Source organism: Lolium perenne, chromosome 4 (genome assembly GCF_019359855.2).
Source record: "Lolium perenne isolate Kyuss_39 chromosome 4, Kyuss_2.0, whole genome shotgun sequence".
NCBI lineage: Eukaryota > Viridiplantae > Streptophyta > Magnoliopsida > Poales > Poaceae > Lolium > Lolium perenne.
The window spans coordinates 341,272,570-341,296,981 of NC_067247.2; the positions used below are offsets into that span (position 1 = coordinate 341,272,570).

Consider the following 24,412-nt stretch of genomic DNA (forward strand, 5'->3'; position numbering starts at 1 on the left):
TGGTTTAGTCTGTTGATCTATCTTACACTATAAGGTTACTTAAATATGAGCATTATTGTGGAGCTTGTTAACTCCGGCATTGAGGGTTCGTGTAATCCTACGCAATGTGTTCATCATCCAACAAAAGTGTAGAGTATGCATTTATCTATTCTGTTATGTGATCAATGTTGAGAGTGTCCACTAGTGAAAGTGTAATCCCTAGGCCTTGTTCCTAAATACTGCTGCGTTACTATCGCTTGTTTCTTGTTTCTTTGCGTTACTACTGCTGCAATACTACCACCATCAACTACACGCCAGCAAGCTATTTTCTGGCACCGTTGCTACTGCTCATATATATTCATACCACCTGTATTTCACTATCTCTTCGCCGAACTAGTGCACCTATTAGGTGTGTTGGGGACACAAGAGACTTCTTGCTTTGTGGTTGCAGGGTTGCATGAGAGGGATATCTTTGACCTCTTCCTCCCTGAGTTCGATAAACCTTGGGTGATCCACTTAAGGGAAAACTTGCTGCTGTTCTACAAACCTCTGCTCTTGGAGGCCCAACACTGTCTACAGGAAAAGGAGGGGGAAGTAGACATCACCCGGCTTCCAGTAGCAACTCCATTCCCTTACGCACTGCCTCATATTCTGCGACGTTGTTGGTGCAAGGGGTAGATAGTCTGATGGAAAAGGAGTATGCTGCCCCCCGAGGCGACACGAGCAGAATGCCGATGCCACAACCATCGTCGCAAGCTGATCCATAGAAGAACATAGCCCATGCACGTATAGATAGTGCTGCTATATTGGTACTGATCCGTTCAGCTATAAGATCGGCCAACGCTTGCCCCTTGACTGCTTTCGCAGGCTGATACCGAAGATCGAACTCTGACAACGCAAACATCCACTTACCAAGTCGGCCTTTCAAAACAGGGGCTGACAACATGTGCTTGACAACGTCTGACTTGCATATGACGATGATCTCTGCCGTCAAAAGGATGTGATGAAGCTTGGTGCAGGTGAAGAACAGGCAGAGGCAAAGCTTCTCGACCTCAGGATACCTTGTCTCCGGCTCTCCACGTCCAACATCCTTCTGCTGAGGTAGAAAACGACCTTTTCAACACCCTCGTAGAGTTGCACCACCACCGAAGCGATGGACGTGTCAGCTACTGACAAGTAGATGTAGAACGGCCTGTCTTGTTGGGGCGGAACTAGCACAGGCGGCGTCGTCAGATACCGCTTAATCTCATCAAACGCCTGCTGCTGTTACGCCCCGGTGAAACTCGTCGTCAGATTTAGTTTTCACCAGTGCCATGAACGGCTCGATTCGTCCTGACAGATTAGAGATGAATCGTCGGACAAAATTGATCTTGCCGATGAGACGTTGGAGTTCCTTCTTCGTGGTGGGCGGCTGCATGGTACGCACCGCCTCTTGACTTTTCAGGCCGATCTCAATTCCCCGTTCATGAACCAGAAAACCTAGGAACTGACCAGCCGTCACACCAAAAGCACACTTCTTCGGATTCATTCTCAGTCCGAACTTCCGAGTTCGGTCTAGGATGCGCCGTAAATCATCCAAGTGTCCCTCCATGGAGACATATTTGACCACCACGTCGTCGATGTAGATTTCCACCAACTTGCCGATCAGATCGTGAAATATATAATTCATGGCTCGTTGGTACGTTGCACCAGCATTCTTCAACCCAAAGGTCATGACTACATATTCAAACAAGCCTACTGCCCCTGGTACTCTGAATGCGGTCTTGTGTATATCTTCTGGAGCCATGAAGATTTGGTTATAGCCGGCGTTGCCATCCATGAAGCTCAACACCTTGTGGCCAGCAGCTGCATTGATCAATGTTTCTTCCACAGGCATCCGATATTCATCTTTTGGAGTGGCTCTGTTGAGATATCGGAAATCGATGGCCACACGCCATCGGCCGTCCTTCTTCTCTACAGGAACGATACTGGAGATCCACTCAGCATACCTGCATGGCCTAATGAACCCGGCAGCCAACATCTTCTCGATCTCTTTCTTGACTTCTTCCAGAATTTCGGCCCTCATCTGACGTGCTCGTTGTTGGAACGGCCGAAATCCTTTCTTAAGGGGGAGCCGATGTTCAATGATGCTTCTGTCTAACCCAGGCATCTCTGTGTAATCCCATGCAAAGCAATCTGGGTATTCTTTTAACAGAGCTATCATCTGACCCCTGAGCTGTGGATCTAACTTCTTGCTGATAAAAGTTGGTCGCGGCTTATCCCCAGGACCGATGTCGACTTCCTCTAGCTCATCAGCCGATGTAAACCCATACCCTAACTTCCCGTCACCTGTGAGGTCGACACCAAATGCAGGGAGAGCGTGTGGCACGGATAATACGGGCTGACTGCTGGAATCGGCCTTCCTCTTGATCGTAACCAGGATTTTTTGGAAGTGTCGGGACCGATCGCGTGAAACGGCTCCCTCCTTGTCCTTGCTATGAGAGCAGCTGCCCTCGTCTCTGTCCTTACCAGGGTGGCGCCCAAGTCCTACCATGTTGATGTTGAACGAGAAACTTGGCTGGTACCTCCCGGGGTATGTGCATTCCACCATGTCGACGGTGTATGCCGGCGAATTCGGCACTTCCGGTGTTGTCAACGTGAATGGCAGCGGTGGACGGGATTGGAGTGGCATCTCTCCTTGGTAAGTCCCGAGAGCTGGTCCTGACGGAGAGTACTGATGCCTCATGATTTCCTGGATCATCCGAAAAGCGACACGCTCCAAAGTGTTCACCAGGCTCTCAGAGTGGCGGTGCAGCGAGTGAGCCACCATGTAGCTAATCTCCTGACGCAGGGACCTGGTGCGTTCTTCTGACGGGGCGGACAGGTCCACTCCATCGAGCGCGCCTTCAGGTGAGAACCCTTTCCACCTGACGCCATGTGAGCGGGTTCTGTGAAAAGAGCCGATGAGGTCGGCTTTGAGGATCGCTTTGACCTCGTCATACTTCTTCTTGAGCTCCTCGGTCAGATCCTCGTACGTGACTGGGGTGCCGTCCGCCATCTCAGATGTAGATGGCGATGTGGTTGATGTCGAAGATTGTCCCACCGGGCGTGCCAGAATGTGTTGCGGTCAGAAACCCACCGGCGAGCAGCGACGGGCAACATAGGAGAGCCGGGAGCAACTTAGGGCTGCGGCTGGCCCTGGTCCCTCCGAGCGACGGCCCGCAAAGACTCCGGCTCGCACGTCCGATGTTGGTGCAAGGGCGTGCCACCTGACCTATACCTGGTCAGGAAGGTGATGGAGATGCCTTGCTTAGTTTCCTGCATGGCATACACGTAAACATTAAATACGAGCCTCGATCGGCTCTCAGGTTGTCCTGTGAATCGGCTCAAAGAGCCGATCCACCCATGATTCGCACGAGGTGTACGAATATATGGTGGTCCTGCTTGATCAAGATGAAGCTAAAACGATCTACGACGATTTAGGGTTTTCACCGCATAATCGGAACGTCCTACTCGTGATTGGGCCTCGCGGCCGCGCACGGTGATCGTAAGCCGATCCTAGACAGGGCCTAAAAACCAACACGAGGTTGATCCCCGGAACATCCTGTCTAGGGCTAGCAAACTACATCCTACGCGCCGCTGGATCCTCCAACCCTTTGTAAGGCCTAACTATGCAGATATTAAACTAATCCTTGAAGAACAAGGAGCAACCATAACAGATCGGATCTACTAAATAATGATCAAGCGGGGTGCCGCCCCTACGCCTAAGATAGGCGTAAGGGCGGCTAGATGTCTAAGGGTTGCACGACGACAGCATATGATACGAAGAACAATGCTAACCCTAACACATCTAAGATAACTACGTTGCTCGCCATCAAAAAGGCTTCAGTACGAGCAACGCATGAACGACGAATAAACTTGTACTGCCTAGATCGCAAGATGCGATCTAGGCAGCATGATGCTTACCCGGAAGAAACCCTCGAGACAAGGGAGTTGGCGATGCGCCTAGATTGGTTTCTGGTGAACGTGATTGTTGTTTATTTCATAAACCCTAGATACATATTTATAGTCCGTAGACTTTCTAACGTGGGAATAATCCCAACCGTGCACGAGACAAACTCTAACTAACCGACACGTATCCTACTATATTACAGATACACGGGCAAACTAGCCCAAACTTTGCATAACAGGCCGATTCACGTATTTCTTCCATGTATATTCTTCAAGCCCATCTTGATCGCAGCCCACCTCTGACTCGGTCAAATTCTGGTGATAACACCCCGGCAACGGCGCCAGAAAATAGTCTTGATGACCCACAAGTATAGGGGATCGCAACAGTCTTCGAGGGAAGTAAAACCCAATTTATTGATTCGACACAAGGGGAGACAAAGAATACTTGAAAGCCTTAACAGCGGAGTTATCAATTCAGCTGCACCTGGTAACAGACTTGCTCGCAAGAGTTTATCAGTAGTAACAGTTTTATAGTAGCAGCAGTAGTGAAATAACAACAGCAGTGGAACAAAGACAACAGTAGTGATTATAGTAAACAGCAGGATTAAAGTACTGTAGGCACAGGGATGGATGACGGGCGTTGCATGGATGAGAGAAGCTCATGTAACAATCAAAGAAGGGCATTTGCAGATAATAATAAAACGGTATCCAAGTACTAAGCAATCCATAGGCATGTGTTCCGTATATAGTCGTACGTGCTCGCAATGAGAAACTTGCACAACATCTTTTGTCCTACCAGCCGGTGGCAGCCGGGCCTCTAGGGAATCTACTGGAAATTAAGGTACTCCTTTTAATAGAGCGCTGGAGCAAAGCATTAACACTCCGTGAACACATGTGATCCTCACATCACTACCTTCCCCTCCGGTTGTCCCAATTTCTGTCACTTTGGGGCCTCGGGTTCCGGACAGCGACATGTGTATACAACTTGCAGGTAAGATCATAAAACAATGCATATCATCATGAAACAATAACATGTTCAGATCTGAGATCATGGCACTCGGGCCCTAGTGACAAGCATTAAGCATAACAAGTTGCAACAATATCATCAAAGTACCAATTACGGACACTAGGCACTATGCCCTAACAATCTTATGCTATTACATGACCAATCTCATCCAATCCCTACCATCCCCTTCAGCCTACAGCGGGGGAATTACTCACACATGGATGGGGGAAACAATGCTGGTCGATGGAGAGGCGTCGGTGGTGATGATGGCGATGATCTCCTCCAATTCCCCGTCCCGGCGGAGTGCCAGAACGGAGTTTCTGGTCCCGAGACGGAGTTTCGCGACGGTGGCGGCGTACTAGATGGTTTCTGGCGACTTCGACTTCTCCCCTCGCGTTTTTAGATCGAAACCCTTAAGTAGTCCAGAGGGGGGCGTCAGAGGCTGGCCGAGGGGGCCACACGCTAGGGCGGCGCACCCCCCTCCAGTCCGCGCCGACCTGTTGTCTGGGGGGCCTGGGCCTCCCCCAGGTCTGCCCTTCTGGCTCCGTGATTCTTCTGGAAAAATAGGCCCTTCGACATAAATTCCGGGGATTTTCCTGAAAGTTGAATTTCTGCACAAAAACGAGACACCAGGGCAATTCTGCTGAAAACAGCGTTAGTCCGTGTTAGTTGTATCCAAAATACACAAATTAGAGGCAAAACAATAGCAAAAGTGTTCGGGAAAGTAGATACGTTTTGGACGTATCAAGGCTCTCCCAGAACCTCTTAAAGAACGCCACCGGTAGCCCATCCGGTCCAGGAGCCGAGTCCGGTTTCATCTCGGCGAGCACCGCATCCAACTCCTCCGGCGTGAAAGTAAGCTGCAAGTCATCATTCTCCCCTTGAGAGACCTGATCCGCCGCCGGCCACAGGTCCGGGCCCAAGGAAAACACCTTCTCCTCCCCCACCGACCCCATGAGCCCCTGGTATAAACCGTAAATGTGGTCCACCAAGTCCTGTTGCACGGAAATCTCCCCGTTATCCGTAATCAGGCGTGGTATCATGCATTTCCGATGCCTACCGTTTGCAAACGCATGAAAATAGGCCGTGCACGCGTCTCCCTTAAGCGTCCACTGCACACGGCTCCGCTGTCTCCAATACTCCTCGTCGAGACTATCTGACACAATGATTTGATCCTCCAGGCTGTACCGGAGAGCCCATCCCTCCTCATCCAGCCCGTCAGCATCCGCCTCCACATCTAACTCCTGAATCCGCTTAAGCAGGTCTTCGCGGAACACCCGACGCTCTCTCCCTAGATTGGCACCCCATCCCTTGAGGAATTGCCTGAGCCCACGAGCGATAAGCTGCCAAAGGTCAATACTTGACCTCTGTGTCCCTGCAGCCGAAATGGCAGAGTCAATCTTGCCCCGTACCAGCTCCCCGAAGCCCGGTACCCCGAACCACCACGTCTGAAAGAAGAAACGTGGGGATCGCACAAGACCTCTCTCCCCGTTGTCCAAGATCAGAGGGCAGTGGTCAGAACCAATCCTCGTGACCGCCGCCAGTGAGGCAAGGGAAAAGATAACCTCCCATGAAGGCGAGACAAACACTCTGTCCAGCACCGAACGTATCGGGGAGGCCTGGTTGTTAGGCCATTAGCTTTATTATTATCACATGTAATTGGAGCCATGATTAGAGCAAGCCTCATGCCAAAATATATGAACGTAATATTATTTCCCAAAATACCCCATCTAAAGCTCAGAAAGATAATATTAGCAAAAGGGAGTTGCAAGGTGATTTACAAGTGGAGATTTTGTGAAGAGTTGGGAACCATATTCACCATTTATTTTTCTCGCGCCCAAGGGATAAATATGCATTGAGTATTGTCAATATTTCATGTGTCCCCCATATGGCCTCGCAATTTCTCTTAAATTTTCTCATGGATTTAAAATTTGCAAAAGAAAAAGTATGCCTAATGTGCCTGTTGTGGGGTTAGCAGCTATATGTTGGGCTATTTGAAAATTGCAAAACAGGCATGTTTTGAGAAAAAAGTTGATTAAATCTCCGGCCGAAATAATTTGTTATGACCACTCTTCTTTAAGGTTACAGAAAGATGGTCATAAGGATATTATTTTGGTCCTGCATTTGACATCTTTGAATCTGCACATAGTCATTAAATCGCACGATGAGGATCGTGGATGCTCGGGAGTTCTCTTTCAGATGAAGATGAAATGCTTGACCTGGCTTCGCCTTTGATGTTGCAGTACCTGATCCTGGAAGTTTCAAAAGAAGTATCGAGTAGCTATTTGTTGTTGCTTGGGCTTACATGAGTGCCATGTAATATCACTTGGGTGGCTTTAGTTTTATGTTTCTAGCACCGGCTAGATATGGCTAATTCTTTCGCTCTTGACCTAGTGATTAGAGCACAATGGCGCCTCTCAAGCAGCTCGAGTTCGACCCATGGGCTGGGCGTGTGTGTCACACACCTTCTTAACAAAATGTCACAGGGATTCCTCCCCCCTGTTGGTCTCACAGGGCTATCGGATCCCATAGTCATGGTTATGGTGGCTGCAAACTAGGGACTATGGATCACACTCTGATATTATCATTGTGACTATGAAACCGCTCTGTCAGAAGGCTAACATGCATCTGGTGTTAATTCCATACATACACAGAGACGGCTGGAGTCTAAGGGCATCTCCAACGCGGCGACCCATCCCGTGTCCACGTGTCCGGATGGATCCAACCGGATAAATCCGCGGTCCAACGCGGCCCCGCATCACAAATGCGGATGACCACGGTGTCCGGGACGACGCAAACCCAGACCAAATCTGGGCTAGGTTTGCGTGGCCGCGGATGGCACGCGGCATCCGATCGCGTCTGCCTACTCGCCTGCTTGTCTCCCTTGGACCCAGCTGTCGGTGGGAGCGGGCGCCATATTAAATGTGGACTGGGAGGGAGCTGTCCGTGTCCACTCCACTCCCCACGCCACTCTGATTGTTATTGCATTGTATGGGAAAAGAGAGGTATTATCCTCAGTTTGTAGCAAAGGCTTAACATATCTTATCTTCCTCCCGAGATGGTTATGTCATTCGTGCACTGAGCCTCCCTCAATGCTGGTTCACCAGGAACGACTATGCATTATATTGCTCTGCTTTTCAGGAACAACCCACAAGTAAGATGATATCTAAGTATCTATGCTTCCCACGCCAGGGTTTATAGAAACTGAAACAATGCAGATTCGCTGATCTGCACCATAGTTTCAGACATAGTCGTGCCATCCGATTGCGCCGGCGAAGAATATCAACATTGCGCCCTGCTGATGGTGACCACAAAGCATTGGCAGGATGGAGCTAAAGCATCATCGACTGTTCCCCCGCAAAAAAAAAAAAGCATCATCGACTGTTCGATTGACACTGTAAGTAATCTGCTAACCTGAAGGGTCCTATACGAACTAGGTGGAACCACCATGGGAATCTGGGTTCTTTACAAACCTTCCTCCTATACAGATTACAGCACTCCAAAAATTTGTTCGGTTAGATGCGCAAATTTGTTATCGCATTAGCAGAAGGCACATGTCGGTCTATGTTGCACTGCCACCCACTTATATTCCATTGCATTGCAAAATTTGTTCTCAGTCTGCAAAATTTGTTCTCAGTCTGCAAATTTGTTCTGTTTCAGTGTTCTCTTCCAAAATTCCGTCGCAGAAAGTAGTAGTAGTAAACGGCCACGATCCACACAATTTCCCCCCTTCGTTCATGATACTTCTTGGTCGCACAGAAAGCATGATTTGTTCTCGAGGCGTCATGAAGGGACAGAGCATGTATACGCAAGAGTAAAATCTAATTTCGAAAGTAAACAGTTCAACGATTATGGCATATGAACAGACACATAATCTGAAAAGATGATAATTACTCTGTAACTCAAATCTGCATAAAGCATTTACATCGTTTCTTTACAACTCGATCGACCATCCTAGCACAATTACATTTTGGACAGTTCTACACCCGTTGTGATTTCAGTACCGCAGGAGGAACCATGAAACGCGGGGTCTTCTTTCTCGGCAATGGCAATGCTTCAACCTTGGCAGCGGCGGCCGACGGACGAGGAGCAGCGAACCATGGGAGTTTGAGGGCCTTGGCCGCCGTGAGTCGCTTCTCGGGATTGCAGGTGAGAAGCCCTTGCAGCACCTGGAACCCTTGCTGTGACAGCTTCTGTTCCGGGAAGATGTCCCGCAAACTGTTGCGCTTCTGCTCCTTCGGCAGCAGTGGCAGCACCTCGGCTGTGAGCGGCAGGGACTTGAACTCCGGCCACGTTCGGCTGTCTGGCACGCCGAGCACTCGGAAGATACCCCAGAGAGGGACTACGGGGTCCGCATCGTTGACCTCGCCCTGGTCGTCGTCGTCGTCAACATCTTCTTCAAAAAGTGTCTCGCCGGTGAGCATCTCGGCCATCACACACCCGAGCGACCAGGTGTCGACCAGCGCGTCATAATCCGGCTTGCCCAGGAGGACCTCTGGGGCGATGTACGGCACCGTGCCGACAAGCTTGTAGGGCAGCGATTCGGACATGCACATTGACAGCCCTAGGTCGCAGATCTTCACGAGTTTGCAGTCTTCGCTGATAAGGATGTTCTCCGGCTTGATGTCTCGGTGGACAACGTGGCGATTGTGCATTAGCTTGGCCCCGGTCAGTAGCTTCCACATGATGGCGCGCACCCTTGATTCCGGCAGCGGCGGGCTGTGGCGTCTGTCCCACATGAAGGTGTGGAGGGTCGGCGCGGCGACGTACTCCATTACGAGGCAGAGGTTTCCGGAGGCGTGGTCGCGTACGAGGCCCTCGAAGCCGGTGACGTAGGGGTTCCCGTTGCAGGTCTCCAGGAAGCGGGCCTCCCGCCGGAGCACGGCTTCGTCCGCTCCCGCCGACGAGAGGTGCTTCGTGGCGACGATCTTGCCGGTGGCGCGGTGGCGCGCCTTTTGGACGAGGCCGAAGCCGCCCTCGCCAAGGCAGGCCAACTTCTCGTACTGATCGGCGCTGGTGCGGCTCTTCTTGCGGGACGTGGTTGCCGGTCCTTTGGTGGTCTTCGCGAGGACGACGGCAGGTCTCTTGCGGGCGACCGTGGCCATGGCGCTCGGCTCGATCGACGGTCTGGTTGCTGGAGACAGGAGAGGATGGTAGCGCGAGGTGGAAGCAGATGATGGATTCGGGAGGCTGGTAGGATACATGTACGCAACACGGTGTGGATCGGCGGCATATATACACAACATTGCATCTCCAAAGTCGATTCGGATTGAAGTTGAACTACAAGGCTAACTGACTACTGCTTCTGTTTCAGTGTTTCGACACCGTCGTGCTATCGGATTCCATATAATTACGGTGGCTGCGAGCTGGCCCCGACAGCCACGTGGCCTTTTCTTTTCCTTGCCGCTTGCGGTAAAGTTATAGACACGGAACAATCGACCAGCTGTCCAGCTCCCCGCGCCGCTGTGTACCTCTTTTTTGCATGAAGATGAAAAATAGTAAGCCTTTTTTCTTAGACAAATTGTCATAGAGATCGGCTTTACATTAATATAAGAACATGTCCAGCCACGTCCCGCTAAAGGATTAGGCGCGCTGAACAATTAAGCGCTCAGAGGGATAGTTGCGGGGGCATCAGACGCAACACGAAAAGCCGTGTTGAGTGGTGGGCCATGCTTGTCATTGAAACAGAGGTTCTAGCCATACGGGTTTAACACGTCACCTACCTCTGATCAAGCGGCGTTTATGGATGCACATTTTTTCCAACATTTCCATTGGTGCGCAGGGATGGGTCTCGTTGGCGTTAATGCGAGCCACCGCCCCCTCGACTGCCTCTCGCGCATAAAAGGCTCCACCACACATCGGTCTCCTTCACACTCGTCGCTTTCTCCACTTTCGCTCTCTCCCTCCCAAACCCTAGCGCTCGCCCACCTAAAAGATATGTGCCGCCATGTCGAGCAGTCGCCACTCCATAGGCGCCGCCGCGAACGGCTTCGGGAGAGGAAACCTCACCGTCACCAAAGTGTGGGCGATGTATGAAGAATGGTACCCAGTGTCGCCCGACATGTGGTGCCTAGCCAGCGTCTGGAGGATGGCCCCAATGGCATCGGCGTCCCGCTGGCGCCACGTGTCAGCAGCAAGCGGTGGTTCAAGAGGACTTCTTCGACGCACAACGATGGGAGGACATGCAGCGGCAAGAAGGCCTTATCGGCCCGCCAACCTCCCCACCTCCATAAACTAGAGTCATGGTGTCTTTTAGTGTGCTCAACAACTCTACTATCAACCGAGGTTTTTTAGTAAGAATACTAAAATCGTGACCTGTCCTAGATGATTGAAAATAGCAGTGCATGGCCACTTAATAGACTTGGCATCTCGGTGCCGAAGTTGTTTGAACTGACCAAAATGTTCCTTTGCAACTAGCTCAATTCCTAGAAATTTATCACGAGCTTTGCCCTTCTTGGCCTGTTCGGGAAGACATGCACGGGCGCATGTCCCTCTGCGTTCATATCTAACAAATAATAAAAATTGAATAAATAAAGACTTGGTCCCACTAGAGTGAAGCAATATGAATCATCTACATACAACAAAACGAGGTGTTCAACAAGAAAAAAGTCCATACTCGGCTATGAACTTAGATTGATAATGGAGATATATTGAGCAAAGATTTGCAAATAGTAATTGGTGGATGGGAGGAGAAATATATCCTATATTGTCTGTGTGCGAGGTATTGAACAAATATTGAGTAGGAAAGAGATCCCAAAGATTTGTGTCGAGTTTGGAGGAAGAAGAAACAAATAAATGAAAATTGTGATCTAGGGCTACCTCTCTTGAACAGTTTTTCTGAGCTACGGCGATGGTACGGGCATGGGTACATACACAGATGACCTCACCGTACCACTGATCGTTATGTTCGGCCTGGAGCTGTTGTTGCTGCCGTGGCCTTGGTACAAGCACTTGATATAGTCGCCTCCGACCGTATGTATGTTCGTTAAACTTACAAACGCCGTAGATGTTCTCTTCATTGCATTTGTGCCCGCTCATGCGGGTCCTCGTTAAAATGAATAGTAATTTTTTTAATATTTTCTTCGTGTGGTTGGTATGGCCAGGCCATACGGTGTCGTTAAAACTTCTGTTAATCATGTTGTTAGTCGTGACTAGCATAGCGGTTATTGTACAACCACACAATATGGTCATGTGTGACCATATCAGTGGTCGTTTACTCCACTATTGCCACTAAACGGCTTGTTTTCTTCATATTTTATATAAGGATCTGAAATATTAGTTCAATACATCGAATGTGCAATATTTTTGCAGCATAATACCAATATAAAATTTTCAGAGAACATATCAATATGATAGGGAGCGGGTCACATGTTCTTCTCATCCCCGTTATTCAAACTTTAAATATTTTTTATGAAACAAAACCAAATAAAAAATCTCTACTATATAAAAAGGAGGAACTGGTTCTGTTTCCTCCGGTCCAAGGTTTCGTCCTACATATTTTTCATCTGACCATTTTGCCCTCCCACCACAACATCAAACAATGCATCAGCGCCCGACCATAATTCATGGGATTTCACTTTTTTGATGACCAATCAGGCAACAAGAATTACAGGAAATTCCATCAAAAAGGTATTTCTTTCCATCACTCCCTCCCACGTGGGATTTTCGTCCATAACTCACGCAAAATATTTATAGCACTACACTTTTTTGACGACCAATCAGGCAACAAGAATTACAGTAAATTCCATAAATAAAGTTTTTCTTTCCATCACTCCCTCCCACGCGGGATTTTCGTCCATAACTCACGCAGAATATTTATAGCACTACACTTTTTTGACGACCAATCAGGCAACATGAATTACAGGAAATTCCATTAGAAAGGTTTTTCTTTCCATCACTCCCTCCCACGCGAGATTTTCGTCCATAACTCACGCAAAAGAAACCGGATGAAAACCGCCCACGCTAAAGAAATCATACAGAATCAGTGTTTCGTGAATCCCCAATCCCACGACCATGGTCCCCAGTCGTATGCCGCCTTCATCCTGCCACTCCTTCGATCTACCCCGCCTACCCCAGCTTCATTGCCTAGCAACACCAGCACCAACCGGGCAATCGCTGGTGGCGCAGCTCAACCCCAAAGCCGTCGCGGTCCAGGAGGGGGCTAAGGCGAATGCGGAGCGGTGCGCCATCTCGCGGTGCTCGACCAGCGGCTCAACATCACGTCGCAGGCCTTGGAGAGGATGCATCACTTATCGCCAGAAGAAGATGACCCGGACCTGGTGGATTCCATGGTAGTGGGGAAGGGCACGCTGCACACCACAGGGACGTCTTCGGCGGTCCACAGGCTCGCCTCGCCTCACGCAGGTGGAGCACAACATGACTCAGGGCCGCGTGGGTTTTCATCCGGTTGGTTTGGGAGGCGTTGGCGGCGTTGACGCCGATGCGAAGATTTCTAGCGGGCGAACCGCTCCTAGACAAGATTGACCTCTCTCTGCATGGTGAGGTGTGGCGTGGCAGCTTCGGCCTTCGTGGGCTAATCTGGGTTTGCAATTAGACTTAGTTCCCTTGCACTAAATAAGTTTTCTTGTTGATGAGTGTTTTAGCTTCTTGCACTGAATCAAATTTCCAGGAAGGTGTTATGTACTAAATATAGTCTTCGTGTGGGTAGGTTTGGGTAGGTTTGTGAAATCCTGATGGAAGCAACGCAGCCATGGTTGCTATTCCACAATAACAGGGAATAGCATCAGGAGGAAAGAGGTGTACTTATTGACTTATTGTGGAGAAGAAACATCACTACATCAGCCATGCAAAGAGAACGAGCTGACTTGGGGGTTACAGATATGAATGCTAGGTAAGAAGAAAAAACAAATTTTTGTGTGGCGACAAGGTAGAAGCATCGGCATGATCTGCTCCATTTAATCAGGTGGAGCAACTTCTTACATGAACTTCAAATCACCGGGTAGAGTTACAGTTAAATCCATGGGATCTGCACTCCTGTAGAACTTGTTTTGCCTTTCAAACTGAACTTACATTTCACTTTTTTGGGCAGTGCAGGGCTGCACGCAATGTTGCACAATGCGCATGCCCACCTTGTAGTACGAAATTGCCAATATGACGACTGTAAGTGTGATGGCAATGAGGAGAATCATAATTCAATGAATTATATAACAGGTACCTTCTTTTGTATTGCTTAGTTAGACACTGAATTCCAGTTCTCTTTATCTCCAAAACATGCATGGTTTGGGTGAAATCAAGACCAAGACACTTAAAATACCATACAAAATTATCCATCTTATTCATAAAATATGAGAATAAGATTCTTTGCATTATTTCAGAGACTTCTATGTCATTTTTTGTCATGTTATTTCTCCTGAGTTGCCATGCTGGTTTGTTTATACCAGTAAAACGTACCGAGAGATGTTCAAGAAAATTCTAGGTTCAGATGCTTGGTGACTTGGTCGCTGGTTTATGCACCTGGGAAGTTGTCATCTTCTTGAAGTAGAGATAAAAGTGCATCTAATTCTAAGTTTGTTTGAATGGTCAAAGGGATGAGGTGTTACATGTCTGCAACGCTATATCTGTTTATTGTTAAATAATACTCCTCATCAGCCTTTAGAGATAAAAGTGTTACATGTCTGCAACGCTATATCTGGCCAACGGGAGTATTGGGTAATGATTACCATCAGCTTTAGAAATATATATTCTTTGATGAGTAAAATACATCATAGGTCACCGAACTTGACTCTCTTACTCATCCTGGTCACCATACATAGCGATACACGATTTAAGGTCATTGAATACGCACGGATGCCCATCTTGGTCACTCAGCGGTGGTATAGGTATGTATTGGGTGATGTGGCAAGTGGTCGAGCTCGCATGTCAGATTGGTACCAACTGTATGGACGATTTAGAATAATACACAAGTAAAAGGACTAAACTGTAAAATTTACAAAGAGATAGGCCCGTGGCTCTCCTCTCCATCCGCCGCACTGAAGCTGGCAACTTCTCCGGCGACCAGCGGCGGCCGGCGCCCTCCGCCGCAGGGGCCTCCGTCTTGCTGGACTTCCTTCCCGGCTTCCCCTCATCGTGCTCAGCTGCTCCTCCCCCTCCCCTGTTGCTGCACCGTCGCGGACGGCCAGTGAGGTCCTGGTCGTCGTGACTGAAGCTGCTTCCGCCATGGCGGCGCGATGCAGCGCACGTCGGTCTCACCCCTCGTCGCCGCGCAGCCTTGCGGATGGCGAAGTGGGTCTGGTCTCGTCCCGCTCCTCACAATCTGGGCTGCGTCGTGGATGGACGCGCCGTAGCGGACGAATACCTGAGCGGCGACGCGGCCACTGTCTCCCCATTTCCAACCACCGCGCTCCACTCTGCTAGCTACGTGCGCGGCCGCCCGGGTGTGGTAGGGGATTCGGGCTTAGGTGTGGGAGATCGAGCTCGAACGACGGAGGCCGGAGCAGAGGCGTAGGTGGAGGAGCTCACGGCGGCTGGGACGCGGGATGGCCGGGAGATCGAGCTTGTCCACCGCAGGCTAGAGCAGAGGCGGCCGGCGAGCAGGAGGAAGTCGAGGCTTGTTTCCCGGGGACCACCACGCATGGCGCGGTGCTTCTCCCCTCGAGTAGCAGGAAGATGAGGCTCGTGGTGGTCGCGGCTAGAACTCGCGGTGATACAGGTGCAGGCAAGCCAGCGTCAATGGCGCACTCCGTCGTCCCCGGATTTGTCACTGGAGGCGAGGAACGCCGGAGGTTCCTTGCGACTTTTTCCTTTTTATTTTTCCGTATGGAATTTAGGAGGGAGCTCTCAGTATAAGAAAACAAAATTTGGTCCTTTTTTGCAAAATGAAACAGAGATGGCGCCTGACATGTGGGGTCAACCACTTGCGACATCAGCAAATGCGTACCTATACCACAAGTGAGTGACCTAGATGAGCTTCCGTGCGTACTCGATGACCGTAAATCGTGTATCGCTATGTACGGTGACCAAAGCGAGTAATAGACTCAAGTTTGGTGACCTTTGATGTATTTTACTCTTCTTTGATTGATCCCGATATCAGAAATGAATATGAGTGAGGAGTGTTAGATGGACTGAAGCATTAGCCGTTAACTGATTTAGCATTCGTGTACTGATGTACGACGTAATCTATATTGCTAATTCATATTACAGATAATTTTATAGTAATCAAATTACTTCTAACATCATCTGATTGTAATGTATGTTTCTCTGCCAGCCACTCAGTACTGTTTTCTTGTAAATATGGACAAAGATTAATGTTGATGGAATTTAAGTGAGTATTCTGTGAGTTCGTACATGCTCATAAATAACTATCACACATGCATTCTTGGAGACTAGAACCAGTCAAAATATGTGTAAATCTGTTCATGAATGCTGGCACTATCTCTATAATGAATTTCATGGTGTTATTTTTTTTGCTATGAAAAATGGTAAAATACTCCTTGCATGAATCGTTGTCTCGCGGAGTGGGGTAATGTGGCAATGGTGGCGGAGTGGGGTGTGGGTTCCGATTGCTGCTTGAATAAAATGGTAAACCATATTTTAGGTTTTGCTTCCGAATTGGCCAGATAAAATGAATCAATAATCACTAGAATATCTGTTTGATAAATTTCTACGCAATATGTATAGCTGGCATGCAAAATCTATGCTTGTTATCTTTTCAAATGATATAGAGTTTAAATTGATCACATGTTTACTACTTGGCCGCTGACTTTCGGGGGAAGGTTGCGAAGATATGCATTGTTTATCTTGTTGAAATTGATCACAGGAATCTGTAACTCTGATTTCTTTTGTTTTTTCATAAGTATTACGTGCATTGGGAAATGAAATTTGAGGATCCGTGGCAACGCACGGGCATTTTAACTAGTTTAACTAAAAAACTTATTTCACATCGGTTGCCACCCATGAAACGCTTCTATTTTGGACGTTTAACTCGACTAGAGTGATCATCAACTCTTATTTACTATCATGACTCCCATCACCCAAACATCAAGAACAAACCTCAGGAAAAAAACAACATCACAAACATGCAAGAAACAAACACCTTCCTAGGATGAAACAAACAACAAGCCAAGAATAACGCACCACACTAGCTGCGGACGAATATAAACAAGCAAATGTAACACCACGAGACATAACAACACTACCACAAGAACACCCACAACCAGCAGCACCCCCACGCAACAAATAACACATGTCATCTGCATCAATGCAGATGCGCAACAACGGCGACATGAGAAGAACAACGCGGCATCACAAAACCCTAGACGATATGAGGAAGAGGGTTGCAGGACCAAGAAGAGGAGTGAAGGGAGGAAGATGAAAAGGGAAGAGGCTCATACAACGTAGAAGTGACACGCAAAAAAAAAATCAGCAGACCCAACCAACACGTAGCACACAGTAGTCAACGCGTCAACATGCGACCCATGCACACCGACACAGAGGCACACATGTTGATGATACAAGACACGCGGCATGAAGGAAGCCATGCAGTCGACCTATAAGCCGACAGGAGGCACACAACCGCCCCAAAAAGGTGGGTGGCACCCCACACGACCCGGGGGAAGGTGAGAGGGAGAAGGTGGTGGGAACCAGCCCGCACCCGCGCGTGTAGCATGAGCAGGCAGGCCTGACAACTGACCAGATACATCGGAAGCCTCCCCACAGGACCCTAGGAGGGAAGGGAGAAGACCAAAGTAACCCGAGGGTGGAGGGAAAACGTCATGCGACACATGCATACCATAGCGCGATGCGGCCACAATGTAAGGCGCAGAGGTCAGAGGATCTGGCTCACAAAAATCTAACATGTTGGGCCAGGAAAAATCGCTAGGGCATTCGAGAAAATTGGATGCTATACAACTTAGTATATTGTATATTTTGTTTTGCTCCATGTGTGAGTAATTCCCTTTGTTCTTGGGGAGATGGAAAAACCCTAGCACCACCATGAATTGAAATAAAGATTATGTTGTCTATACTTGTATAAGTGTGTAGTAACTTTCTTCGATGACATTGTGCGAACATCGAATGCATAATATTCGGCCCTTCGGGAAATACAAGGAAGTTATAGTTAGTGAATGAGTTAGTGCTTTGTGGCCATAGCTGTGATATGATTCATCGCCATCACTAGTCATGGATCAACAAGGGATCACGGAGATCCAAGTATGGATATCCTTAACCATGGGGAGACCCTTATTTTCTAACGCACTTCGACTAATTATTATTGGAGGACTAGTTGTGGTTATGCGGGGTGTGATGACCGATATTTCTGGGCAGTGTATGTCGTGCTCCACCTGTGCACGTGCATACAAATAAGACATACTACATCCTAATCCTATTCTATTAATGCTAGTGTTGAATTCGCGACTTCCCGAGAACGCTTGTAGCCATATTGCAGTTTCATCATTACTAACATCACTTATTCTCTGTTTGCAATTTCTACTCACTTTTTAAAATATTGATTTGCTCTCAAACACAAACACCCATGAAAACTCTCAACACACTCATGCTTGGTATCAAAGATAACTTCCAGGTACACTTTGGTAAAACCATAACAAGGGGCATAAAGACCATTAACAAGAGCTTTCGTGGTTTGATACTCTTACGTTTAAACTAGCTAGCTACATGCAACCTGTGCACTTGCATTCATCAAGTGGTGGTGGTGGTAATGGTGGTCGTGAATATGATGATAGATATGGTCTCGGCGGCATTGATGTGTTGCTTCATTTTATCACCTGCTAATGATATTTGATTGCACATTCTTTTGGACATCCTTGAGTTCTACTTGTTCTATTGTGCATAACTTTGGATATAAGACTATTGAGTTAGTATTGTGAAGTTATTTGCCCCATACTTGGTCCATTACTTCATGTCATTGTTGTTAAAACCTATATGCAAATTAAACATTTTTTGCGGTATCGCGCAGGCCCATAAAGCAACTTCAGAGATTATGTTCCCTCTAGGCCTGGGACACCACGAAAATGCTTTCTAGGTAAGTCAAACAGGTTTTATGGTATGATATTTCAATGGACCCGCTAGAGATGCTCTTATACCACTGATAGTAGGTGGGCTGCCTGATGAGGCTGCTGACTACAGCTTCATGTTCCCTCTCTAGTCCCGGGTGTCGATTTACTGGGACCGACGGTGGCGGCTCCCTGAGGGGTGGACAGATTCTTGAAAAATTGAAGTTGCTAATATGTTTGTTACGTTTGATAGATGCGGATTTATAGACATTTGACACACATTGGTTGCGTGTTGTATAGGCCAGTTGTAGATGTTAGCAGAGTTGTAAATGTGCAGTTTTGAGTTTGTTCTCAGATCACATAGGTACCTGTCCCCGTGTTGTTACTTTCTCCAAGGGTAACAGCTTTAGAATAACTAGATGATACCCCGCGCGGTGCTGCGGGATAATTGCATAAATAAAATAAATATTCTGGTCAGTAAAAATTATGAAACAACCTATGTTCTAGCATGTAACTTATAGACGGGATATAATAGCAAGGTGTTAACCAATTAACGCCCCTTTTCAATCAACTATGAGCTTGGCTCAAATTTAAGATAAAGAGCATCATGTATGTATCTGCCTTTTGGCTCCCGGCTATATATTCTCCCTTTATTTGAAATGCATTTTAAACATGTTAAAAAATGAAAATTAAATATTATGTGCATATCTCCAGATCCTACATGCTCACAAAGTTGTGTCAGCGAAAATCAACCTTTTGTGCATCCCGTGTAAAAATTCAAAATTGAGTGCTAAAAATAAGAAATTTCTAGAGATATATAATTTTTTTTTATACAGGGTACAAATATTCTAGGTTTCCAGTGAAATATTATGTGCGCACAAAAAATGTGTAGATATGCAAGCAAAAATATCTGAATATTTTAACATTCTAATTTGTTTAAGTAAAGCGAGTATAGGCACCTGACATCAAATTTGATTTTCGATTTAACTAACTATCTTTCTAAGATCAATTGACTGACCCAACAAAACATGTTTTAGCAAGGGGATAAGAAAAGATAAAATAAGCAACACTACCTAAGCCCACGGGATCAATGAGTCATTGCTTACAAATCACTGTATAAATTACTTGTGATACATTGGTTGTGTATTACTGAAATCTAAATTTTCTTACGGTACAGAAATACACATATATAAATAGTTACAGCTCGCAATGTACAGCTGTCACCGAAATCAACCAAATTACTTAATCAAGATGTTCAAATGGAAGTGTGCATTATTTTAAAAATGTGCCAGTAAACACCTTCAGAAGTTCACATTGAGTATATGTAGACATTTGTTCTCCTCGCAAAGCTCTCCTCTTGGTCTCCATTTTAAGCATACCAAACTACGAAATATCATGACATATAAAAGCTTTTGAAGAAACCGAGCAACTAATTTTGCCTTGGTGTCAGTATTTGCAACCTTTAAATGCAAACCCCTATTGTAGTTTAGAACAGAAATAAATGAATATGGACTGAAACAGATTGCCCAAAAAAATTCTGCAGCAAAAAGAAAGTAGTGCCGACTTATAGAATCTGATAGGCTCAATCATACATAGATAATGCACAGCTGCTGTAACTCACCATACTTCAAGAGAATTAACCAAAGCTCATGAACACATAGGGGATAATATTATTGATGAAGCTTTATTTATGATCCATCCAGAACCTTGAAAATTATCTACATTCAACAGAAGAACATGGAATGTACAAAGTAATGCATCTACAAATTAAAGTTTGAACGTGGAAAATTCTGTCAAGCATGAATAAGGAAGAGATATTTGTGTGGTCTGGTATTTACTTACCATATGAAAGTAACTTATTGGGAGAAAGTAAACAGAAATATAGCTTCCATGAGATGGAGAGTGGCAAGATGTAGATTTCAGCTTTCCAAAGTTGAAAAATGTATGATACATGCAAGAGCTGAAAAGACTTGAAATCAAATTAAACAGTATTGAAGAGGAATCTGAAATAAAAGTGGGAGAATAGTCATGCAATGACTGATCATAACATCTAACCAACCTAGTCGTTCGCAACTGCGCAAAGGTTTAGTCTTGCTTGCGTATGAACATTCCCTGCAGTCAGCAGAATTAATAGAGGTGAATGAATTAAAATCAAAACCCATTGCGTACTCACTTACTGAAACCAACTCGCTATTCAGCATACAGTGATATACAACTAGGTAAGGAGATGAACTGAATATTAAAGAGGGGCACTTGACCATCGTGCAATGGAATTATTGCTACCAGCAAAGAAATTACCGGCCGGCCGGCGGCGACGATTACCTTCGAGCTTAATGGACGCATCAGAGGAGAACTTAAGAACAGTACCAGCAAAATCACTGAATGATTTCCAATCTGAATATTGATTCAGCAAACAATTGATTTGCTGTTCTACCCCAGTAGATTCTCACCACTCAAACCAACTATGAAAATCCGACCATAAACATAAGAAAAACTTAGAAAAATATTATGAAAAGATAACAAAATACATTTGGCGATGGATTCATTCTCCTTGAAGTCAAAATAGAGATGACCATTCTGATGAGCAGATCAATCTTCTCCAGCATGCAGTCCACCCTTTCCTGCACAACCCCAAATAAAATGGGGGAAATCAAGTCAAGGCCAGATAAACTCACCTTGGAATGGGGTTTCCTGTGATCTGCCGACTGGGCGTACTCTCCCCTGGCTTTCCTTTGTGACCTTGCAGCTCAAAGGGCAGATGAAGAGACCGCGCTGCAGGATCAGGAGAGAGTACATTAGATTTGGGCTACGAGAAGGGCGTCGCTTGGGTAGAATATGGGCGGCCGGGTGCTCGCCTTCCTTACCGATCAATCGATCATAGAGAAAAAGGCGGAAGTGGTGGGACGGTGGATTGCTCTCCTCCCTCAAAGATTGAAGAGGAGATAATTCTTTAGCGCCCACGCAGATTGAAGACAAAGAGGCCCAAGTGGTGGGTCGCGGACCGCTCGCCTCCCTCGGAGATCTTGCAGATTGAAGACTTCAAGAGGAATAAAGGCCGAATTGGTGAGGGAGAGAATGGAATTATCAGTCCAGGCGTTTCTTTTCTCCGCGAGAAGGTCTAGGCGTGGCTCACTGGCGCAAAACAATGACTGCTGAAGCTAACATGTGACGTGGCTGCACGAAATCACAGAGAAATCCTTGTAGTGGGGGCTTGCTATTTAGAGATAGAAGATGTGTGTGCACTTCCATCTGTTTTGCCAGTGGTAACGAAATTGTGTTGACGGATACATGTATCTGTAATTCATGCTGATCCAACTCTGTACCTGGGCAACCAGTTGGATCTGGGCATGCACAAGTGCAGCAGAATGCAAGATGCAGAATTTGGGATATACACTTGAACTGCAGTACAATGTTTAGGGCCTATGATATGAACAGAATGGATCTATTAATTTTTCCAAAAAACTTTTTGAGTAATAAAGCGTCCCTTATCGAAAAATTAATTTCTCCCAACTAAACAGAACAATCACATAATCTGAAAAAAAGACAGTTGCTCTGCAATTCAATTCTGCATACAACAGTTACATCGCTTTCTTTACAATTCGATAGTTTACATGGATCGATCATCCAAGCTCTGCATGAAACAGTTACATCGTTTCTTTACATGGATGAATCATCGAAAGCAAAATACAATTGAACAGTTTTACACTCGTTGTGCGTTCCACATCGCCACTGGAATCGTGAAGGTGATCTTCTCTGGTACTGCTGGTGGGATGAACTTGATGCGCGGCGTCTTCTTTCTCGGCGGCACGACGAGGGAAGGGCCAATCTTTGGAGCGGCGGCGGGGCAAGGAGCAATGAACCATGGGAGTTTGAGCGCCTTGGCCGCCGTGAGTCGCTTGTTGGGATTGCACGTGAGAAGCCCTTGCAACACCTCGAATCCTTCCTTGGACAGCTTCTCTTCTGGGAAGATATCTCGCAGGCTGCTGCGCTTGTGCTCCGCCGGTAGCAGTTGCAGCGCCTTGGCGGTGAGAGGCAGAGATCTGAGCCCCGGCCACGTCCTCTTGTCCGGCATCCCGAGCACCCGGAAGATACTCCGGAGCTGCACTATCTCGTCCTTGATCTCTTCGTCGATCTCCTTGTCATCTTCATCGTCATCCTCGCAGAGGAAAAGCGTCTTGCCGGTGAGCATCTCGGCCATGACGCACCCGAGCGACCATGTGTCCACCCGCGCGTCGTAGTCCGGCTTCCCTAGGAGCATCTCGGGGGCGATGTACCACGCGGTGCCGGCCTGGGTGTAGGGCGGAAGCTCGGACTTGGAAATCGCCAGCCCCAAGTCGCAGATCTTGACGAGTTCCCCGCCTTGGCCGACGAGGATGTTGGCCGGCTTGATGTCGCGGTGGACGACGCGGCGGTCGTGCATCATCTTGGCTCCGGACAGTAGCTTCCACATGAAGGAGCGCACCTCGGTTTCTGGCAGAGGAGGGCCGTGGCGCCTGCCCCACAGGAAGGTTTGGAGGCTCGGCGCGGGGACGTACTCCATGGCGAGGAAGAGGTCTCCGTTGGTCGGGTCGCGCACGAGGCCCTCGAAGCCGACGACGTAAGGGTTCCCGCTGCAGGTTTCGAGGAATTGGGCCTCACGCAGGAGCTCGGCCTCGGCGACGTCGGGTGGCTCCTCGGTGTCGTCCGGCAAGGACAGGCACTTGACGGCCACGGTCTTGCCGGTGTCGCAGTGGCGCGCCTTGTAGACGACGGCGAAGCCGCCCTCGCCGATGCGTGAAATCTCGTCGTACTCGTCGGTGCTGCCGATGCTGGTGCGGCTCCTCTTGCTGCCGCTCGCCGCCGATCCTTGGGTGGTGGTCGCGTGGACGGCGTCGAGGACGGCGGCAGGTCGCTTGCGGGCGGCCATGGCGCTCGATCGACGGCTTGTTGGTTGCTGGGAAAGCGCGATCGATGGAGAAGGCGGGGGCAGAAAGCTGTACGCGCAACGGCGATCGACGCAGAAGTGAAGCCCCGACCTCTACTTGTATTCAGGTTGGAAAGGTTTCGTCACCATCTTGCAATCGGATTCAGTAGTGCTGTACGCGGCAGTTTCGTTAATTTCGTGCAGCCTGCGTTTCCGTTTGCACGGCACAAATGGTCCTCGTCCGACTCCATAACCAGCTCCCGGCGCCGCTGCCACGCAGACACGCGGCACAAAACCATGGCGGGCCTGTGCTTCTGGATCGACAATGAGATGAGCTTCTGTGTTCTGTGTTTCAGCTTGCTGATTCAGTGCTGCTGATACTGGTTTGAGAAACCTTACCATATGGTTGTGTAATGTTGCATGGTCACCGTGAACTGAAGGCATAGTTCATATTCCTTCAAAAATGGTACCTGGCTTGTCGTTATGGAATGTAACACTTGTAATTTATCATGTCTAACGAACACCTTGTTCTCTTTTATGCTGCACTCCTTTCTCGGACTGTCCTGGATCGACAGTGCTGCCTGAACTGTTAGAGCTTAATTAACTTTAGGTAGCTGTTGTTCTTGT

General features: G+C 47.7%; 1 protein-coding gene, 1 long non-coding RNA gene and 1 other non-coding gene across 3 annotated transcripts; 1 reads left to right on the forward strand and 2 right to left on the reverse strand.

Moving 5' to 3' along the window:
• Positions 1-16,142: 16,142 nt before the first annotated feature.
• LOC127297786 (small nucleolar RNA snoR103) lies at positions 16,143-16,246 on the forward strand. Its single transcript, XR_007849474.1, has one exon. It is a non-coding gene; the product is annotated as a small nucleolar RNA snoR103 (small nucleolar RNA).
• Positions 16,247-19,997: 3,751 nt separating this feature from the next.
• LOC127349129 (uncharacterized) lies at positions 19,998-22,040 on the reverse strand. Its single transcript, XR_007880134.2, has 2 exons — positions 21,747-22,040; positions 19,998-21,654 (listed from the first exon to the last, which is right to left on the reverse strand). It is a non-coding gene; the product is annotated as an uncharacterized lncRNA (long non-coding RNA).
• Positions 22,041-22,543: 503 nt separating this feature from the next.
• LOC127349130 (putative cyclin-dependent kinase F-2) lies at positions 22,544-23,798 on the reverse strand. The gene has a single exon (XM_051374909.2). It carries the CDS (start codon positions 23,786-23,788, stop codon positions 22,583-22,585), a length of 1,206 nt encoding a protein of 401 aa, XP_051230869.1. The 5' UTR covers positions 23,789-23,798; the 3' UTR covers positions 22,544-22,582.
• Positions 23,799-24,412: the final 614 nt, after the last annotated feature.

Coding starts and splice junctions, on each gene's coding strand:
- LOC127349130 (XM_051374909.2), bottom strand. CDS start 23,788: ATGGCCGCCCGCAAGCGACCTGCCGCCGTCCTCGACGCCGTCCACGCG.